The sequence below is a fragment of the Dunckerocampus dactyliophorus genome, chromosome 15 (assembly GCF_027744805.1).
Source record: "Dunckerocampus dactyliophorus isolate RoL2022-P2 chromosome 15, RoL_Ddac_1.1, whole genome shotgun sequence".
NCBI lineage: Eukaryota > Metazoa > Chordata > Actinopteri > Syngnathiformes > Syngnathidae > Dunckerocampus > Dunckerocampus dactyliophorus.
Genome location: NC_072833.1, coordinates 13,140,916 through 13,162,013, shown reverse-complemented (window position 1 = coordinate 13,162,013; position 21,098 = coordinate 13,140,916). Strand labels below are relative to the sequence as shown.

General features: G+C 43.9%; 2 protein-coding genes across 3 annotated transcripts; one reads left to right on the top strand and one right to left on the bottom strand.

Annotated features, from left to right (window-relative positions):
• The first annotated feature begins 990 nt into the window (after positions 1-990).
• Positions 991-16,905, top strand: tbc1d19 (TBC1 domain family, member 19). Of its 2 annotated transcripts, XM_054800753.1 has the most exons (21): positions 991-1,206; positions 1,307-1,379; positions 2,705-2,750; positions 3,702-3,777; positions 3,924-3,998; positions 5,468-5,531; positions 7,210-7,256; positions 7,329-7,439; positions 7,532-7,604; positions 7,892-7,930; positions 9,766-9,878; positions 13,575-13,649; positions 13,809-13,871; positions 14,284-14,368; positions 14,611-14,655; positions 14,769-14,801; positions 14,876-14,985; positions 15,060-15,151; positions 15,285-15,400; positions 15,497-15,567; positions 16,254-16,905. In XM_054800753.1, the coding sequence occupies exons 1-21, from the start codon at positions 1,108-1,110 to the stop codon at positions 16,326-16,328; spliced, it is 1,581 nt and encodes a 526-aa protein (XP_054656728.1). In that variant the 5' UTR covers positions 991-1,107; the 3' UTR covers positions 16,329-16,905. The 2 variants fall into 2 exon arrangements, with proteins under 2 accessions (XP_054656728.1, XP_054656729.1); XM_054800754.1 differs by lacking the exon at positions 15,497-15,567.
• zgc:77880 (zf-DHHC domain-containing protein) lies at positions 15,776-21,021 on the bottom strand. The gene is made up of 9 exons (XM_054800755.1): positions 20,774-21,021; positions 20,486-20,574; positions 20,322-20,395; positions 19,808-19,920; positions 19,682-19,743; positions 19,490-19,610; positions 18,568-18,640; positions 18,301-18,454; positions 15,776-18,233 (listed from the first exon to the last, which is right to left on the bottom strand). Exons 1-9 carry the CDS (start codon positions 20,896-20,898, stop codon positions 18,142-18,144), a joined length of 903 nt encoding a protein of 300 aa, XP_054656730.1. The 5' UTR covers positions 20,899-21,021; the 3' UTR covers positions 15,776-18,141.
• Between the last annotated feature and the right edge of the window lie 77 nt (positions 21,022-21,098).

Sequence of the window (21,098 nt, the reverse complement as noted above, 5' to 3'; positions counted from 1 at the left end):
TAGACCCTTACTGTTATTATTTATGCCTGAACGATGCTGGTGCCAGCAACTCATACAGTGGTTTGTACAGATAAATAAATAAAGCAGGTTCTCAACAGTGTTTCAAACTGGGGGGACAGGAAATAGAGAACCTCTGATTTAATGGGTAAGTAGTAGGTAAGTTCTTCAGTGGTTGGCAGTCCAAATGGAGCTTTTACGCAACACAACAACAAAGCAATTACAAGCTCAGTTGCCACACTGGGAATTCTTTTGACATTCAATTATCTACAAGATAATACAGCTGCATTGTCAAAATAGGCACAGAAATGTCCGGTATGGCCTCTTTCTTTCTTCTTGGACGTCCACTGGCCATTACCAGGGATCGAACCTTTTGAAGGTGCAGGTGTCCCACCTCCTACAGTACAAGCACAGTGGCTCACCTGAGCAGGCTGCAGACGATAGTGGTAAGACCCTAACCGATGTGCTGCCTGAACGGGCTACAGACAAAAGTATTAGGACCCTGACCATTTTGCTGCCTTAAGGGGATAAAAATCGACCCGGCGGAAAATTGGATGATGACAAAATGATTGCACTTACATCTTAATGTAAAATGGAAATATATGTGCCCTGCAATGAACTGGCAACCAGTCCACGATGGACCCTGCCTGTCGCCCGAAGTCAGCTGAGATAGGCTCAAGCATACTCCCGCAACCCTTGTGAGGATAGGCATCATAGCAGATGGATGGGTAAAATGCAAGTTAAACCACACATTTTGGGTCCCTTATGGAGACAACGTAACATACTTAAGTCATTATACAAATAATCAAAAATAATTAAAAACATTCATATAACACAAATATGTAAAGCTCGTGGTGACTCCACAGAAATATTACGTTCATGTGGATGAATATAAATAGGTGGGACTGGGTGGAAATTATAAGATACTGTATTGCTGTACAGTAGTTGTTGATATGCAGGAATTGGTGAAATTACGGAAATTACGTACGGAGCTCTTATTTCTCCCCGGAACGCGCGGACCCACTTCCTGTGAGGCGACTGGATGCTAACCTAGAATATCAAACTAAACGCTTAGATGTCCTGCTGTAAAACGACGTATCCACGTTAAAAATGATGGAGGAAAACACTGAGTTATCTGTGACGATAGCTCGGTTGGTCCAGCGCCTGGCGGGGAGCCATTTGCACTCCCAAATCGAGCGTCAAGCTAAAGTGAGAATATTAGCATGAGGTATTAGCATGCGGCTAACAGGCGCTGGCAGGACTAAACAACTGACTTTCACTTTCACTTTTCTCTTTGGATGTCATGTAGGAGTGTCTTCACCAACCGGAGATTAAACTGGAATATCTGAAAGAAGATGTGCGTAGTTTCCTCAAATCATCAGGTGTGACATTGAAGTATTAAAATAATATAAAGCAGAGATGTTCAAAGTGTGGCCCGTGCGCCACTTCGAGTCCGTATCTCGTTTTTTATTGGCGGTCAGCATATGAATGAATATCAGATATATTAATTTGTCACCTATAACGCAAAGCAAATGTTTTGTTCAGATAGCTTAGCATGAGTGGTGAGACCAAACACACACGTGCAATTTATCTTTCTGACCTTATCCAGGTAGAACAAACACCCAAAATGTTAACTTCCAGTAGCAGATGAATACTAAGGAAAACACCGGTGTGCAAGTCCAGCCGCTCCGGGAGTGACAGCAGGGACAGCCAATCACACGGCTGACCTAATAGATGAGCTTGTGGGCGGTCTGACAGGGAAACAAGCTTTAGCTTGAGCGGCTGTTGTCCTTTTGGTCCTAGTGCTTGAATGTCTCCTTTTAATGCAGTGGACCCTTGGTTAGTGTCATTAATCCGTTCCAGAAGGTCTGACTATAACCGAAACCGATGCTCACCAAATACAATTTTCCCCAAAATAAATAATATAAATCCAATTTATCCATTTCAGAAAGCCAAAAATGTTAACACCAAACACGTTTTTATAGTTTTGTGATTATAGTTTTACATGCATTAAACTATTTGATAACTGAATAATTAATATTTCAGGTGTTTTTACCATCATTGAAGACTTGATTCTTCATGCGACTGTTCCCAAAGACATGATGTGGCAGCGAGATCACCACGAACACCACCTTTCTGTTTTGCCATGAGTTATTTCTTCTTAATTCAATCATGTTTCTCAATCAGTAAACCCAAATGGAACCAAAAGAAAGTTGCTAGTGTCAGCATTTGGTAAAGAAGGTGAGAAACACTATTGAATTCAAGAAATAATCCAGACATGGTGTTGGTGTTGAGCTCGCTCTTTGGGAACAGTCACGTCTTCAATGAAGATAAAAGTAACCTTAAATGTAATTTATATGCATTTAGAATTGTTTTATGTATGTAAAACTATAATTGTAAAACTATAAAAACATGTTTTGTGAGCAGACTTCCCTTCCCTGTTTCTATGTAGTGGCAAGTTAACAGGATGCTAACAAAGATGTTTCGTCAATTAAAAATACATCAGGAACACAATTGACTCACGCTTAAAACGACAAGATGTGTGCTAACCAGAAAAACATTTACAAATAAGCAAAATTATAGCGTTTGGAAAGGTAAAAACGACAAGGGAGCAAAACAGCCTTTTAAAAAGAAGTGCACGGGACACACTCCGCCTGCCCCCAGATTATTTGAATACGAGCTTCTAACATCTTGTTCTCGTCAACAGGCTGGGAAAGAAAGCTCCAGAATGCAGTGTACAGAGAATTACACATGTAAGTACGTCATTTACATGAGAATGGAGTCCTCTTATGTCAACATCCTGTGTAGGGTTGGAGATACTGAAGATTTTGGTACCAATCAAATACCAAGTAAATACACAGCCAGGATATTTGTGAAAATAACTATACAGGACAACTGAAAACTATAAATCTCATCACGTTAGTATCGATCCGTCACTGATACCACCCATGGTACTAATACTATCATTTGATCTACCCATCTATATTGACCTACTCATCAAGTTCTAGTCCACTGTGTACTTTTTACAGAAAAGCAACCGCTTAAGTTGATGTCGACGTACATGGTCGACCATTTCTCTGAAAAATCGTTTTGTTTATGTAGACCTGTGTTGTAGTATTGTTAATGTCATCATTATTACTAAGCAGTGATATAACTGTCTAGTTACACTGCATTAAAACATGCACAGAGTGACTTACTGTCCAGTGCAAAGTAAGCTTCAAAATAAAAGCACGGCGGTGTTAACCTGGGTTCTGCCGCAGCAACTTCAAAGCTTTGTAATTGCAGTGAAGACATACAATGGAATTACAGCAGTAGCTCTGTTAGGTATTTATGAAATATCTTCATTTCTGCAGATGTTTGTCATATTTGCACGTTGTTTATATAGTTCTGGGGGGAGGGGTTGATATCTGATGCTGAGGCCTTAATCGATTAGAGTTGATACACAAGTTTTTTCAAATTCTCCCCGCTCCCTTGCAAATGAGACAACGCACTGTTTTCCCCATCAGTCAGCCATGTGCTCCAGCAGATGTTTACATGACTCTCAATTATGTTTAGCACACGCAAGCTTCCAGTCATTCACTATACATTGATGAGCACCCAACAGTTTGGAAAACACTTCCTTTACACCTTTGGGATGTTGTAAGTTGCTATACAAATAAACTTTGATTTTATTTTATTTACTCTTGTCTTGGTTTTTCTACCAGCCAGATGCCCTCGAGCCACCCGGCGGCCACCGCAGAGCACCTCAAAGAGCCCCTGGCCTACATGCGCAAAGCCCAGGTCAGTCATCTTATCTCCATCGTGACATCACAGCCTTTCTTCCTGTTTGCCCGCTTGTTTGCAAACTGTTGTAACACTTCGTTATGTGTGTGTGTGTGTGCGTGTGCATGCATGTGTGTGTGTCTGTATGTGTGTTCAACACACAGGCCAGCTGGGAGAGGCGCATACTGAAAAGCCTGAACAGCATGAGCACAGAGTTGGGAGTGCCTCTGGCGCGTATGGTAACTTGGCTAATTGATAGCAATCATTGAACAATTTGTGTTCATTTCAAATGACTGAATGGTGGTAAGAAAGAAAGAAAGAAGAAAAGAAAATGAAACTAATTGGTGACAGTTGCAGTTGGAATGGATATAAATGAGTACGCCACAAACTTCAATTGCAGTGTAATGTTTTCACCTTCCTGGGATGCTGGACTTACTGCAGCCTCAGAAGCACTCAGGGACTAAAGTGCTGAAGTTGAGGGGAATACGTACAAAGCCAGATTTGACAGGGAAAACCCACATTTTAGGGTTGCTCCACCCAGTGCGTATCTCGAATAAAAGTGCACAGTGACAGACTTAAGTAGAGGGGGAGGGGCATGCCTTTTCCCGCTTAAGCACAAGGGCACAAACTTGGACAGTGTTGTGCTGTCATCGTGCACTTACCAGAAATGCCAATTGTGATATTTACCCTGCAGTGTATGATGCTAAATTTCAATTTTTTTGTTAAAATCTGATCTTTTTATGTAGTCGTTTGCATTACAAAAAATGTGGCTTGTATTTGTGTGTAATGTGAATGCAATGTGTCCGGGAAATGAGCACATGTGCACAAAACACGACATCACACGCGGTGTAGTACGTTTGCAGAAGGAAACCAATTTGTGGTCTCCTGTCGCATTTGTGGGAATTTCATGGATTTTGTGCAAACGAACTCAACATCCATTCATTTTCTATGCCGCTAATCCTCTGAACTCAACATTTTGTTGTTAATATGCACGTCAAATTATATGTAAATGGGGCGGTGTTGCCGCGTTTTTTTTTGTTTTTTTTTCAGAAGGTCTTTATAAGCGGAATACGTGTGTCCCATTACGTGCATTCTCAGCTAAGTCTTTTAGCTGTTTTTTTTATCTTTACAGTGCACAGAAAAGAGATCCTTATTGTGGATGATGGGCAAAATTCCAAAAAAAGTGCAGTTTTCCTTTAACATCCGGGCACTGACAGTGCACTGCATTTTGCCATACTTCTTTGTGCACACTTATGCACTCAAAATGCTAAGCATAAGGATGGAAGTGCGCCAATGAGACACAGCCTGACAATTGCTAAAATCGTCCTCATGGTGTCACCCTGGAGTGTTTATTTGTTCAACAGCAGAGAGTAGCAGGTGTCTTTAAGGAGGTTACAGCATTTAATAGGGGGAAAGCCTTGATTTATACAAATGCAGTTAAAAGTTATGCAAAGAGTGTTTATAAATAAATTATAGTATTACTTCTTTTTTTTTTTACATTTGTATATATATGACGTCATTTATGTGGCATGGCCTTGATTGATCTACTGTAATCTATAATGTAATTTAATGTACACTAGGCAATGCACCCTACCACAAATTGAGGAAGAGCATCTTTGAGAGTAGAGGCCACTAATTGAGGAAATGTAGTAAGTGGCTAATTTTCCATGTTACAATAGTTGCATGACTTTGTTCTGTTTCGCCACAGAGGCCGATTGCCGAGCAACAGGAGCTAGCGAACAAGTGGAACGAGATGGGCACGGATGAACCAGGTATCAAACATTCCCTGCACTCGTGTGCTGTGTCTTAATTGTTGCAGTTACGTTCTTGCACTTGGTATTTTGAGCGAGAAAAAGTAATCATAAATTTATTTATAATTATTGCACAATGGAGAAGTCAGGAAAAAAGGGTACAGTGTACACAGTATACCATAAATTCCAGTGCATTAGCCGCTACTTTTTTCTTAAACTTTGAACCCTACAGCTTGTACAGTGGTGTGGCTAATTTATGGCTACTACTACTTACTGTGCCACTTGCGAGTCAGTGAGGAAACAATAGCTCTCTCTTTGGCAGGAGCCAATCACGAACTATGTGCACTAACAACGAGCATGCCAACTCACTGGAAAACCCAGGAGGTCATTATGTATACCAGTATAACAACACAACAGTCTGGTTCACGGTATCATCTTTCAAAGAACACTTGACTAACAAAACTACATTCATCACACGGTAACTTAACACTCAATAGGTGTATAAATATACAAATGTGTCCCAATATGATTTTAAATTAAAAAAAAAAAAAAACATTTTAAAGTTTTCCCATAAGGCATTGCGTCTGAGCAACACATTCATTAGGGCGCTGCAATGACGTCAGCTTCTCTCTGGGCTTTGGGCTCCGGGTCCTCTGCTTTCTATGCTCCGTCAATCAAATGGTTTTCTCAAACGAAATGCATTATGGGAAAACTTTAAAATGTCGTTTTTTCTTCATATTAATACAGCTTTCTATATTTCAGAGGTATAATGTTTGAGTGTTAAGTCACTATGTGATGAGTTTAATGTTGTTTATAAGATGAAACCGTGAGTCAGACTGTTACATTGAGTAATGGCCTCCTGCAATTTCCAATGGATTGACAAGCTTGTTGTGAGTTTTTTCATAGCTCATGATTGGCTCACAGACTCGTGCATGCTACATGCTATGTCATGTTATGATGTGGACACATGTGGCTTATACACTGGTGCAGTTTATACACCAGAATTTACTATACTTATTTAAGTATAGAAGTGTACTGAAGAAAGTATTGCATTTGAGACACAGCATGGATGTGTGTCCACAGTACGTGGTAGCATTACTGTCGGGCTAACTCAGGGTAGCTAGTGCTTGGAGCAAGTCCATGTATGAAGCACATGGTGGCCTGGTGTCGTAACATTGCTATCTCAGCGCAGAGAAGCATAATAAAATTTAGCACTGGGTGCTGTCTCCCGGCTATAAACAGCACAAATAGAGAAGCTGTCCAGAGCAACCTCCACTCCCCTTGGTCCAAACTGTGACGTTGTCGTCCTCCTGAGAATGACACCACCACACTTGAAGTTAGTGCCCAGCCATCCACACTTTTAAAGCTGTCCCAGTCTTCCCAGTCTCTTTTAACCTTTTTGTCCTCCGTTTAAATGTGTCAAGCTCTTACATGCTGCGTATTCATACCAGTGTGCGGGTCATAATGCGATGTTAATGCAATCATGCATAGAACGTAGCTTGGCGACACCCCTCCAGCTGTAGGTGGCAGTAATGTTTACCATTTTGGTTTCTTGACTCATGTTACAGTATATATAGTAATTTATCATGTAAGGCAGGAAAAAAAACTTAATGTGACACATTTTAAAAACAAATACAGTATGTCCAGTGAGGTGCAGTACATGGTGGTTGTCTACAAACATGGATATGTTTTCTTGCAGACTTAAGCCGCTTCCGGCCTGTCTATGCCCCAAAAGACTTCCTGGAGGTGAGGGCATGTCCTGACGTTGTCACTTTTGTCACTTTTATGTTTTTTTCATCACAACGTTTTTGCCACCAGGTGGTGGTTGGCTTGCGGAACCCCAACCATGACAGCAGTGAGGACATCTGTGCCAAGAGCCACTGGGGCCTCATCCAGGTTCCCCTCCACGTTACTGACATCCAACAGCTGGTAGGATCCATGTTTACATCTGGTGCTATCTCTGTGGCATCTGCATTCATGATGAATACTTGTAATGCTTTTGTTCCTCTTCAAATGGTCAGAGACGAGCCTACTTGGAACTCAGCCTCGCAGCTGGACAGTTGGGGATCGATGACAACGCACATATCCATCCAGGCACTAACACTCCATTATCTCATTTTAATGAGTCATGAGAAAATCCTATTAGCATTACAGTTGAACCCATTTAAGCCAGTCCCGTTTATGTCAACAATCCGTCGATGCTGACCAATTCATTAAAACCAGGTTCAGCATGATGTTCTTATTACTAAAGAGTGCCTGCTTAGGTCCATGTCGACATACATCGGCTACTGTTTTAGTCAACATAAAATTTGTCGACAAATGGGTTCCACTGTAGCGCCTAACTTGACTAATGCAAACGTTTGATTTCTGCTTTTCTGCAGACGTATTTGAAAACGACTATGTTGATATTGGAAAAAAAGGTAAGCTAAATGTATTGGCAACATTATTTTTATAATCACATTTATTATATATTATTTTTTGTCACTCCACGTATATAGAAAAAAAAAGGGGAACGTTAAGTCAGAAATATTGCATTGAAAACATTTAGTGACATAATGTCTCCTATCGCTGTGCTGTACCCTCATTTTCTTATCATGGCCACAAACAGTTTGTTTAAAGACACTTGTGACATGTGATTTAGGCCCTGGTTTGTGGAGCTGTTATATAATTAATTGTCATGCTAGGAATATGAGTGTGACACACAAAGCGATTAAATGAATAGCATCCATCCAGCCATCCATCTTCTATGCCGCTTATCCTCACTAGGGTCGTGGGTATGCTGGAGCCTATCCCAGCTGACTTCGGGTGACAAATTGACATTTATAACATCTGTCCAAACATTACAGTTGCTCAGCATGGAGGTCAAGTCTTGGTGTGTTTGTTCTATGTACCTTCTCACTTGTCTTGCTTCTTCAAGGATTCACAACATTTAAAAACATGTTCATCCTTTCGCAACAGCGCAGTAGAGGCTGTAATGCCTTGACACGTTTCATGTACAAATCCAGTGGAGAAAATAGCAAGGGTATTGGGCTCAAATTCAGCATTTCTCTGCCTACAAATATGTCCAATTTATGTCTAAGAGCTCAACACATCACACTCTCCTAAACTTTGTCTTCAGAACTTCAGACGGGCTTCAGTTTATTACAGCAATGTGTATTACAGTAATCCCTTGTTTATCACGGTAAATTGGTTCCATATCTGACTGTGATAAGTGAATTTTCACAAATGTTTTTGTAGTTAAAGCATACAAAACCTGTTGATGACCTTCTAAATACAATTTTTAACATTATTTGAGCCCACTTGACATGAAATAACACCCCTATAATCACCTATACACTAATTTTACCCAATGTAGAAAATAAGACATTTAAGACATAAATAAGACTCTCGCTCATGTGTGTTGCAATGAATGTTTTCCGGACATGTGGAGGACAGGAATTGACGTTGGGGGTTCAGAGTTAAGTGGATTACGGCCACAACAGTAGCCCATATTATTATTATGATTATTATTATGATTGAGATAGTTATGTTATTATTGTGCTTGTTGTGAGATAATTCTAACCTGCAATAAAAGCCTGTTGTTTTGACAATCAGGTTTTATGTTTGTCTCACCAAACATTACAGTAACATTACTGACACCACTGACACCTAGTGACCAGTGTGGAATACTACATATTACAGTTTGAATGAGTCTTCTTAATGACTTATGTTTGTATTTTAGTGTATTTAGCTATTTTTATGCTTGAAAATGCTTACGTTAGACAAAAATATTTAACAGCTGCTTAAATATGCATAGTTTTTTACTTAATTATAAGCTGTGTGCAGGTCTACAATCTTGTCCCTGAGGTCCTTTGATAGCTCTTTGGTCTTGCCCATGGTGGTGGAGAGGTTTGAATGGAGGAGTGTTTTTGTGACACGTGTCTTTTATCCACAATGAGTTATGATTAGGATTACTATGCTAACTTCTGTACTTCATGGACACAAAACATGTCTGGGGGGGCTGAATACTTGCTGGTTGGTAGGGGATCAAATAAGTATTTCCTTCAGTCAAATGCAAATGAATTACATAACTTAATGGTTAATGTTATGTCAAGTAGAAAGTCATTGCTGAAGAGATTAAAAAAAAAATTGTCTCACACATCTTCTCTCTCTCTCTCTCTCTCTCTCTCTCTCTCTCTCTCTCTCTCTCTCTCTCTCTCTCTCTCTCTTCTATCTCTCTCTCTCTCTCCGTGTCTTTCTGTCTTTGTGGTGTCAGTGCTTGCAGAGCAGGACAGTGCAGCAGCGCAGCAGTACAGCAGGCAGGGCTGCCCCACTGGGCTCCGGGCTGACCTGTGGGCCCTCATCCTCAATTCAGTCAACCATCCACAGGTTGGAAAAGAATGCCCACACACACAGTTTGTTATAAAGCAGCTGCAGTGATTCCCACAGTGGTCCTTTTTTGGCTATTAGATTGCAAAAGTGTCCAAAGAACCAGATTTGGCCGCCGAAAACCAGGTCGCCCAGGCGTCCACGCTTGACCGCCACCCAAAACACATTGCACCGGACCCTATGCTTGCTTGGGGGGGGGGGGTCCCGTGTGGCTTCTTCGGGCTGGTCTCGGATAGGCCTCATCGACCACTAGGCGCTCACTTGCGAGCCCTTCCCTCGAGCCTGGCTCCAGGATGAGGCCCCGGTATCCCACGTCCAGGCGAGGTGCGGCCCTTCTCTTGATCTGATCGATCTGAACCCGTGCGGGGTGATGTTATTGGACTTCTGTGCAAACCACAGTTTATCCATAACAAACACTATGTTCGAACATAAGGATGTACAAGTGCACTTGGCACCAGGACACCCTAGGCCGCAGGTCTATGATCGCATGATCCGCATGTTCTGGACTTGTGGGTGGAGAGAGGGGCTGAACTGTCAACTCATCACCAGTTGGTGATCAAGGCAAAAACTTGGCTGTGGGAGAAGTTCGGTGAGGCCATGGAGATTGGTCGGCCTCGAAAAGGTTCTGGCAAACCGTCCCACACCTCAGAAATGGGAAGCAGTGCCCGGTCCACACTGTTTACAGCGGGGACGGAAGCCTGCTGACCTCGACTGAGGATATAGTCGGATGATGGGCCTTTTAGGCCCTTCTCAATCGCACTGACATACCTTCCATAGAGGAAGCAGAGTCTGAGGGCACGAATGCGGACAGTTCCATCACCGTGGCTGTGGTACCTGGGGTAGTCAAAACGCTCCCCAGTGGCAAAGCTTCGGGGGTGGATGAGTTTCGCCCTGAATTCCTCAAGGCTCTGGATGTTGAGGGACTCTCTTGGCTGACATGTCTCTTCAACATTGCATGGAGGTCGGGAACAGTACCTCTGGATTGCCAGACCGGGGTGGTGATCCCCCTTTTCAAGAAGGATGTGTTCCAACTATAGGGGGATCACACTCCTCAGCCTCCCTGGGAAAGTTTACTTCAGTGTGCTGGAGAGAAAGGCACGACCGGTGCAATGTGGTTTTCGTCCTGGTCGCGGAACACTAGATCAGCTCTACACCCTTGCAAGGGTACTGGGGGGAATATGGGAGTGTGCCAGTCCACATGTGCTTTGTGGATTTGGAAAAGGCATTCGACCGTGTCCCTCGCGGTGCCCTGTAGGGGGTGCTCCGGGAGTATGGGATTGGTGGCGCGCTACTATGTGCTATTCGGTCCTTGTACAAGCAGAGCAGGAGTCTGGTTTGTATTGCCAGCAGTAAGTCGAGCCTGTTTTCCTGTGACCTTCAGTGTTTACTGGGGCGGTTTTCCAGCTGAGTGTGAAGCTTCTGTGCTGAGACTCAGTACCTCCAAATCCGAGGCCATGGTTATCAGCCGGAAAAGGCTGGATTGCAACCTCCAGGTTGGGAATGAAGTCCTGCCCCAGGTGGAGGAGTTCAAGTATTTCGGGGTCTTGTTCACGAGTGAGGGAAGGTTGGAGCGTGCGGTCGACTGGCGGATCAGCGCAGCATCTGCAGTAATATATTTGCTGTACCGGACCGTCGTGGTGAAGAGAGAGCTGAGCCGGAAGGCAAAGCTCTCAATTTACCAGTCGATCTATGTTCTCACCCTCACCTATGGTCATGAGCTTTGGGTCGTGAACGAAAGAGCGAGATTGTGGATAGAAGCTGCTGAAATGAGTTTCCTCCGTAGGGTGGCTGGACTCACCCTAATAGATTGGGTGAGGAGCTCGGTCATCTGGGAGGAGCTCAGAGTAGAGCCGCTGCTCCTTCACATTGAGAGGACCCAGGTGAGGTGGCTCTGGGATCTAGTCCGGATGTCTCCTGGACGCCTCCCTGGTGAGGTGTTCCGGGCATGCCCAGCCAAGAGAAGGCCTCGGGGTGGACCTAGGACACGCTGGAGGGATTATGTCTCACGGCTGGCCTGGGAACGCCGTGGTGTCTTCCCGGTGGAACTGGAAGAGGTGGCCGGGGACCGGGAAGTCTGGACTTCCCTACTGAGACTGCTGTCCCCGTGACCTGGACCCGGATAAGAGGAAGGAAATGGATGGATGGATGGATTGCAAAAGTGCATGATATGGAGACTATGTGCGACAAAGAGAGTGATGTTCCTGCTGTCACATTTAGCCCTGTCCCTTGTGGTGTTTACATGTGATCGCTAAGATCAGCACAACGCTGTCAATCTAGCTGTGTTATGCCAAACAGAGCATGCGGCAAAAGTGTTAAGCAAATGAGGTAAGGGCGATCAAAGTGAGATGAATTCCTACGGAGAGTCTGTGTTTTTTTTCCCCAATCATCATTTTGACATTTGTCTATTTTAAAAGATTAGCACTTTTACTGGTATTGTCCAAAGATCCAATGAAGAACAATGAAGAACTTTTAGTGGAGCTTCCACTGTCGTCCTTCCTTTTGTTCCTGTTTTCCACACTTCCAGAGCACCCATCCATCGTTTTAACTGTCACAGAGGAACAGTTTTATCACCCCTGCCTCCCTTGTTCATAAATAATGTCCCGTCTCTAAGTGGAGACATACAAGAGTGGAAGAGTGTTGTCAGAAACACCATCTCTCTGCTGGCGAGAAAGACACCACTATTGTTCCGATAATTCATAAATGGAAGAAATACAAGATAACAGTCAATCGCTCTCGTTCTTAAGCTCCATGCAAGACTTCACCTGGTGTGGTAAGGATGACTGTGAGAGAGGTGAGGGACCAGCCCAGAATTACAAGGGAGGAGCTTGTAATGATTTGGGACAGTGACGAAGACAAGCATGAGTAACACATTTTGCTGTAATTGATTGAGATCCGCAAGGTCTTCCTGCTCAAAAATACACATTCACAGGCCTGTCTGAAGTTTGACAGTCAGCACCTGAATGACTTAGACAAGGCTTGGGGAAATGTGATTGTCAGATGAGACCAAAATTGAACACTGTGGCACCAAGTGGACTCAGGCCTAACACCGTCATGTGAGAAATGCTGAATATGGGCCAAACAACAAACAACAAACAACTGTCAAACATGGAGTTGGAAACATTCTACTTTGGGGCTGTTTGCTGTTGCAACAAATCCATCCATCTTCTATACCGCATCTTCCTCACCAGGGTCGCGGGAGCATGCTGGAGCCTATCCCAGCTGACTTCGGGCGACAGGCGGGGTACACCCTGGACTGGTCGCCAGCCAATGGCAGGGCACATATAGACAAACAACCACTCACACTCACATTCATACCTATAGACAATTTAGAGTCACCAATTAACCTCACCTGCATGTTTTTGGAATGTGGGAGGAAGCTGGAGTACCCGGAGAAAACCCACACACGCACGGGGAGAACATGCCCAAGGGAGAATCGAACCCAGGTCTTCCAGGCTGTTACTGTGTTGGCCAACGTGCTAACCACTAGACCACCGTGCGGCCTGCAACAAATAAATATTCCCCTAAATTAAATAAAGTAAAAACATTTTAACATTGTGTTTTTGTGACAGTAAATCTTCCATAAAAATTCTGGATTGTTCATATCTTTGTAAGCGAGTAAACTTACAAAATGAAAAGAGGTTCAAATAATTATTTTCCCGCTATATAATTATTATATACTATTTGTATCCTTTTTAGGATGTCCTACATTATGAGCAGCTAAAGGCGGGAGTCATCCAACATGACCTGCTGGTGGACAACCTTATCTACAAGGTACATACACATACACACGAACAGACACAGACACAGTGAAAGCTAAATAAACCTCACTGTCACACTGCAGACCTCAAACAGTTCTGTGTACACAAGCTTGCCTATATTTTGACACACGTTCTTACATGATGAGCTTTTTTGTTGAATTGTGGCCCGCAGGATGTGAAGCTGACTGCCAGCAATGATGACTACTACTTTGTCTTTGAGGACTTCCTCTACCAGGTGTGATCTTTTTCTGTCTCCAAGGAACAACATGGCAGGATAGTCCCGAAGAGCAAACACATTCATTGTTATGTATAATGATAATTCTAATAGGGAATCACATGTTGCGTATCTGACCACTTATGCGCAACAGAAACATCAATTCACAGTATTTCAACTCAGTATTTTGATTGCATAAGTTAAGTTACAAGTTGACACGCAAAATGCAATGCACTGTCAGTACCTGGATGTTGCGCTCAAAACGGTGAGTGTGCAGTGTGAATTTGAGACAGCCTTGAAATTGGATGATCATGGAAAGAGCTTCTATTTTGATTGTCATTCCAGTAAATATGCATTACTTGAACTCTGGGAGTCAAGGAGTGTCATTCCCAATGACATTTTGTGCATGTCGTGTGTGTGTATTTGTATTTAGGTGCTCCTGTGCTTCTCCCGGGATGCTGCCGTCCTGGAGCACTTCAAGTACAACAGCGCCACTCCTCCCAAATCCTCTCTTCAGGGTGAGCAGATGAGACCCTTGAGCAAGGAGGACATGATCGTGTGTGCGCAGGCGTGCGTGTCAATGTCAGTGTTGGTGACGAATGGTGAGGTTCATGGCTGGTGAGGCACAGACCCCTTACATTTACACCCCCATCAAGGGGCGCCAGGGTACTGTCTGTGTGTGTGTGTGTGTGTGTGTGTGTGTGTGTGTGTGTGTGTGTGTGTGTGTGTGTTGCGCTCGACTTAAGTGTCTTTCTCATAGGCAAAGAAGATGACGTACAGCGTGACGTTTTTTATCCTCCCAATGGTGAGCTCTCATCTTGACTTTCATCACGCTTCATTCAAGCCCTTCACAAATTAATTAGCCTCACAGCTAACAGTAAATTTATGCAACGCAATGTGCTCCATCATTTGAACCAGGTGTGATCCCCTTCCATGGCTTCTCAATGTATGGTACGTGACCTACATCACTCTCTCTCTCTCTCACACACACACACACATGCTGAGTCAGAGGTCATGTGTTCCAGTGGCGCCTCTCTGCTTCCTGTACAACGAACCGTCCAAGCTGTACAGCGTCTTCAGGGAGATGTACACGCGCTACTTCTTCAGACTGCACTCCATCTCCTCGGCGTCATCAGTAAGAACGCGCTGCCGCCAGCTGGACACTGTTTGGCAGTGCCCCATTAATGCACACATGTATGCCCCCCCCAGGGTATAGTGTCTCTGTGTCTGCTCTTTGAGAGGCTCCTGCAAGCACACCTGCCTCAGCTCTTTTACCACCTGCGACAGATGGGAGCTCAGCCGTAAGTGATCACATGTTGGATTCCATTGTATAATCAAGTGTTGCCACCTCGTGGCGCATTTCTGTAGCCATCTTTTTCATACTGCCAAACATTGCAGTCTTGCTTTTAACTACTTTAACTCTTTTGCGAGCAGGTTGCGCATCGCCTTCAAGTGGTTGGTCCGAGCCTTTTCCGGCTATCTCTCCACTGACCAGCTGCTTTGTCTTTGGGACAGAATCCTTGGCTACGACTCCCTGGAACCTGTTGCAGGTATGAGCTGTTTGTAGCCTTCTTGCCATATTTTATATTACCGTAACCTCCTCGCTCTCTGGTCATGCTCCATGACTTGACATGCACCCCCTGTAGTCCTGGCAGCTGCCGTCTTTGCCTTTCGTGCTGAGAACTTGATGGAAGTGACGTCCCTGGCTTCAGCTGAGGTGTGTGTGTCTTTGTGTGTGTTTTATAGTGTCAATGTTTGCTTGAGAGCAGGGGTGTATAAAACTTTTACACTGTGGACCACATACATTAAGAAAATAAACTATGCGGCGGACCACATTTCGTACACAAAATATGCTAAAACCAAGCCAGTGTGGATCAATGCATTTATTTCCCAATTCAAAAATATTGTGGAGGCGGAACTCAGTTTTACTTCAAATCAATTATTTATACATCTCTTTATAAAAGCTTTAAAAAACGCATTATTTTGACAAGATGCAACTGGTGAGAGTAAATGTGAGGATTAGGCCATGGAAAATAAGCGAAGCAAAAATGTAATTTATTCAATCTAAATTAATCAAAACAACAGTAAACAAGCATGTTCAGAAATGTAACATTGAAAATCGTATACAGCGCAACCCGCTTAAGTCGGCTAAGTCATCAAGACCCGGTCCACCGTGCTCTTCTGATTCCTGAAAGCTAATTAAAAAAAAAAATGAGCTGCTGGCTGAAAATGGCCCCGGGCTGCACTTTAGACACCCCCACTTCAGAGAGATGACAATATTGCTAAAAGTAGCAAGGATTAGCAGGAGCACAGCTTACACTACCAAACACAATAGTGACAAGGATATCCTCACATTACTCATAGTAACACGTGGTATGTTGTATGTAATTTGTTCAAATGCAGGCTGTCCTTGCAGACCTTTCAACCCTCCGGGTCATGCCTCTCCTCCAGATCTTCCTGTTTGCCACGACCGTCTAAACAAGCGTCACCATGACACATGACAGCATGTTTGATGTCTACTGTAATGACCACTTCCTGTGTCCAGAAAGTCAGTGTAGTTTAATGCTGTAGTTTGAAATCATTCCGCTTTGTCTATTTATTTTTTGTAATGTATTTGCTTAAATCAATAGGGATTGATTATATTGTTAGAAACAGTACAGTAAGATACAATAATTGTCCTGTTAATGTAAAAAGTATACTTAAGGGGGGGGAAAAAATCCACACCTACACACAGCCAGTTGTGTTGAAAAGAGTTTAAATTTGAGAAAAGTTTAAATTTGAAGTTGGAGCAAAACAGCAGCAGCAATGGTAACAATAAGTTAAATGTTGCAACAATAAATAAAACACTTTTACACTTCCTCGTTACAAAGCCATGTAACAGTAATAAAAAAACATTTCAAGTAGAGCAGCTCAACAACTGCATCAAAGGTTAATTTAAGTCAGTTTTTAAATCATTTTTCAAATGAAAACAAATTTCAAAAGAAAACCTTTTCTGAATGTAAACTGAATGACAATTTGATTTATTGGTTGATGAATATAGAAAATGTCCAATGAATCAGCTTCAGTCTCTGCTGTTGCCGGGGAAACAATCACCTTGTTCGACTACACAAGACTGTCGTCATTAAAATGTGGACGCAGTCCATGATGATTTTATCCACAATTAGCAGCTGAATTGAAGACAAATTCATCTCAGTGCACTTTTGGACACCGCATACACTTGATATTTCTATAAAAAATAAAAACGTGTATTTTTTTTTTAGTTTGCAGTTCATGTAAACATAAGTATTCCCTCACTGAGACACAGCGTAGTACAATACTGCATGTGTGTAAATGTACAACACACTTCAAGCCAGTAACCTCCTTGGAGCTCAAATACAAACACACAAATAAGACAACATAAAGAACTAATCCCTTCAGTGTTTCCTCATCTTTCAGTTAGACTGCCATGATGTGAGAGGAGTGTCAAAACCAACACAAACAAGGGCTGTGTCTCAATTGGCGCACTTTTGTAGTAGTCTATCAAATGCATAAGTGCTGGGCATTTACCACCGTGTATAGTCGCCATCTTGGCTACGTAGCGGAAGGGGAGAGACTAAGTTGAGTGGTTGCGATTCATAATTTAAAAGGAGAGCAGAAGCAGCGGGTAAATATTGCGATCATCATTTCTGATAAGTGTGCAAAGACATTAATTGGTTTGGGACGACACTGCTGTCAAAAAGAACTGTAGTAAGGACACAGTACACATTGAAGTGTACTGACTAAAGTATTCCAGAGGCACGGTCATGGAATGACTGGGATAGTGTCTCAAACAGAATACTTTTGTCAGTACACTTTATGAAGTATACTGTGTACACTGTGACTTTAGTTCCTGAGTGTGCACATTTTGGTGATTGCAGTATTTAACCAACTCTCTCCTTTTTAATTGTGAATTGCTATCACTCGAGTTAATCCCCAAGTACGGAAGTGTGCGAACTGAGGCACAGCCGGGGAATGAGGTCCATTCGGACAAAATGCAGCATGGGATCATTTGTAGGAAGGTCCTTGACATTCCATGAGAGAGTTAAGTTGCCTGCCGGGCTACATATTCTCATTTTCTATCAAATTTTTTATAACTTTCTCATTAAATATGGAAAATATTCCCCAGTGTTAACACTGAAAGTAAACTTGAGGAAAGAATCCTGGGAACTAAGCTGCAGGACACAGGCGGAACCAAGTGCACGAGTCCATGAGGCACATCTTCATCTGCTCTCTTCCTCGTTAGGCGGAACATTCACGAGCCTCTGCTCACAGGTCAGACGTCGTAGTCGGGGAGGGCAGAGTAGGCAACACCGCCAACTGAAGGGGCGCTGGAGTGTAGCGGGAGGAGCCAGCAGAAGACCGAACCTGCCGAGAGAGACGACGCTAAACCACTATAACTCGCTCTTGAGCCAGGCGGCAGCATTTCACTCACCTCGTCCGAAAACCTCCCGCAGCAATGCCAGCTTGGGCTTACGCGTGTGTGTTGCGTGGTGAGGCGGCTGCAAAGAGGAGGAACCTCTGTCCTTCATCATCAGCCTGTTCCTCATCTGCTCAATGGGTGTCTCGTCGCTGACGATTGAGGCCAACTGGCGGAGAGAGATGTGACGATTACCGCAAACATGTGATGTCTTAGCACTGCTGCCCTCTGCTGGAGCTTGTTGGAACTGCATGCTACAATAGCAATTAGCATTAGCAGTACCTGATCATAAAAGATGACCAAGACGAAGACTCCAAAGAGGACAGACTCCACAAGCAGGATGATGTAATGCGCACTGGAGGACACATACGTCATGTCAGTAAGACCACGAGCCATGGTCGTCGTCACTTTGCTGCCACTTGGGCTGTGTTTCAATACACACACTTCTGTACTTACGCTTCAATATGTACAGTATACTATTGTCCACTGCATACTGCATCGTGAGGGCACGACACAGGGCAGTGTAGTGCTGTCCCGTATCAGTTACTTAATTCACTTACCGGAAACTACGGTCGCAATATTTAACTGATTTCTCTCCTTTTGTAATTGTGAATTGCAACCACTCGAATTAGTCCGTCCCCTTCCACTACATAGTCAAGATGGCGCTGATTGAGGGTGGTTTGGGTCCATCTCTGCACACTCCACCCACAACATCTGGGTACAGACATTGCACTGCATTTTGCCGTTCTCCTCAGTGTGAAAGTTTTTAACCAACCGTATGCACTCAAATCCCAAGTACTGTAAGTATGGACGTGCACAAATTAAGACACAGCGAATGTCTCAAATTGAATACTTCCATCAGAATATTTTTAAATATGTACCGTATACTGCGTACACTGCATATTAAATCCCGGAGGGCGTGAATTCTGACGGTTTAGTGCTGTTCCAAATTCAATACGGTCGTTTTACCCGGAAATTACGATCGCAATCATCATCCACTTTCGCGTCTCCTCTTCTTTTTAATTGTGAATTGTGAAACAATTGAGTTAGTCCTTCCTTTCTGCAAGGTAGCCAAGCTGGTGAAGATTGAGGGATGTTGCCTGTAACATCTGCACTGCAGTTTGATGTACTAACACACTTATGCACTCAAAATGCTCAGTGTAAGTACGAAAGTGCATGATTTGGAACACATCCTTGGACTCACACAATCAGATGCTTGCTTGGTGTGTCTTCCACCTCCTTCTGGGCGTCACCCTCCTGCTCGCTCCTGATGCGCCACACCCAGGCCGACACCACCAGCAGCATGGAGTACAGGCTGGCCACACCTGCCAATCACGTGACACGCTTTTGATGTGCATCTTGGTGCAAATGCAGCTGAGGCTGGGCGTTTACTCACCCGTGTAGAAGAGGAACTGGATGAAATACTTTTGGTTTAGCTCTCCCACGCAATTATTGATCCTTAAAAACACAAAGGATGAGAATGTTTGGTGCCAAGGCAACAGTGATGATGGCGACTGCTCACCAGGGGCAGTGATGGTCCATGCGGCGTATACATCTCTGGCACACACGACAGTGATGCGCCCGGGGGGGTCTGTAGGTTTCACAGCGGCTACACACAGTCCAGCCCTCGCACCCCTGCATGAACAACAACACACATCAACAAATGTGCAGGAAACAGGAAGTACAATATGTCTCCTGTGTTCATATGGTTGCACACACACACACACAGGCTGTGTCTCCAATCGAATTCCAGTGGTTATTAATCCGTTCCACAGGGTCCGGCGAAACCCGAATCAAATTTTCCAATCAGAACTCATGCAAATCATTGTTTTTGGAATTTGAAGTGCACCATCCGGCCACCATGCAATGCATTATGCCGTACTTCTCTGTGTGAAAGGACTAATGCACTCAAGATCCTAAGTATGGGAGTGCGCTTATAGAGACACAGCCACCTAAAAGGCATTAAGGACATGATGACAAGTTGTGTGCTTATTTAAAGATACACACATTTTAAGACCGCTCACTTAGCAACTCACCCGGTCGCTCATCCGCGACGACTGTGAGCGGAGGTCTGAAAAGTCGAGCGCAGTCTCAGGGAGGGGCACCACACCTGCACAACACACACATACATATTTGAAAGTCAGTTGTGGCGTCACTTCAGACCGAGGGTGTGAGAATCCAGGTCTGTGACGTCACTGACCAGGGTCCGAGAACACGGCCTTGGAGTGGCAGGCCAGCAGTAGCAGCAGAATGACGTTGAATGCAGATCCATGCAGGGTGCACCACACACTGTTGACAGGCGCAGGTATGTATATGAACGTGTATAACGTAACACAATCAGGTATAAAAAATTAAAACGCAATACCCGCCATCAAGCTCCAGTATCAACTTGAATAACAACAACAGGAAGATGCTGCTAGCTAGCCAATGAAATGAGCCGTGACGTCATGTCGCCAGTCTAGCAACAAAGGAGCTAACAGAAACTCACCTGTCCGAGTACGCGGGGATGAGCACGTATTGGACCACCACGTAGTCCGCGTAGAAGACGCTGAAATAGGTCAAAACGAGGCAGACGACCCCGCAAGGATCCCGCCGACAGCGCAGCAACGCCATCTTCGAGAAGGCTCCGCCCCCTCCCTCTTCCGCATTCGGATGACGTCAGAGCGTAAAACAACGCACCGAAGAGGACGAAGCGTCGAGTTGTGCAGCCGCTAATCAGCCTGATGTCTGCCTCTCAGCTCACAACTAAAACGTACCTGTACTTCCAGTTGTGGCCGCCAGATGTCAGTCGTAAACAGGCAGACTATGGCTCC

What these genes read in the sequence shown, in the direction of transcription:
- zgc:77880 (XM_054800755.1), bottom strand. Translation starts at nt 20,898, where the DNA reads ATGGCGTTGCTGCGCTGTCGGCGGGATCCTTGCGGGGTCGTCTGCCTC. An exon ending in CCAGTTCCTCTTCTACACGG is followed by an intron (nt 19,611 to 19,681) that starts GTGAGTAAACGC and finishes CGTGATTGGCAG; the next exon opens with GTGTGGCCAGCCTGTACTCC. An exon ending in CCAAGCAAGCATCTGATTGT is followed by an intron (nt 18,641 to 19,489) that starts GTGAGTCCAAGG and finishes TGTGTCCTCCAG; the next exon opens with TGCGCATTACATCATCCTGC.
- tbc1d19 (XM_054800753.1), top strand. Translation starts at nt 1,108, where the DNA reads ATGATGGAGGAAAACACTGAGTTATCTGTGACGATAGCTCGGTTGGTC. An exon ending in CGACAGATGGGAGCTCAGCC is followed by an intron (nt 15,152 to 15,284) that starts GTAAGTGATCAC and finishes TTTTGCGAGCAG; the next exon opens with GTTGCGCATCGCCTTCAAGT. An exon ending in CGTCCCTGGCTTCAGCTGAG is followed by an intron (nt 15,568 to 16,253) that starts GTGTGTGTGTCT and finishes GTTCAAATGCAG; the next exon opens with GCTGTCCTTGCAGACCTTTC.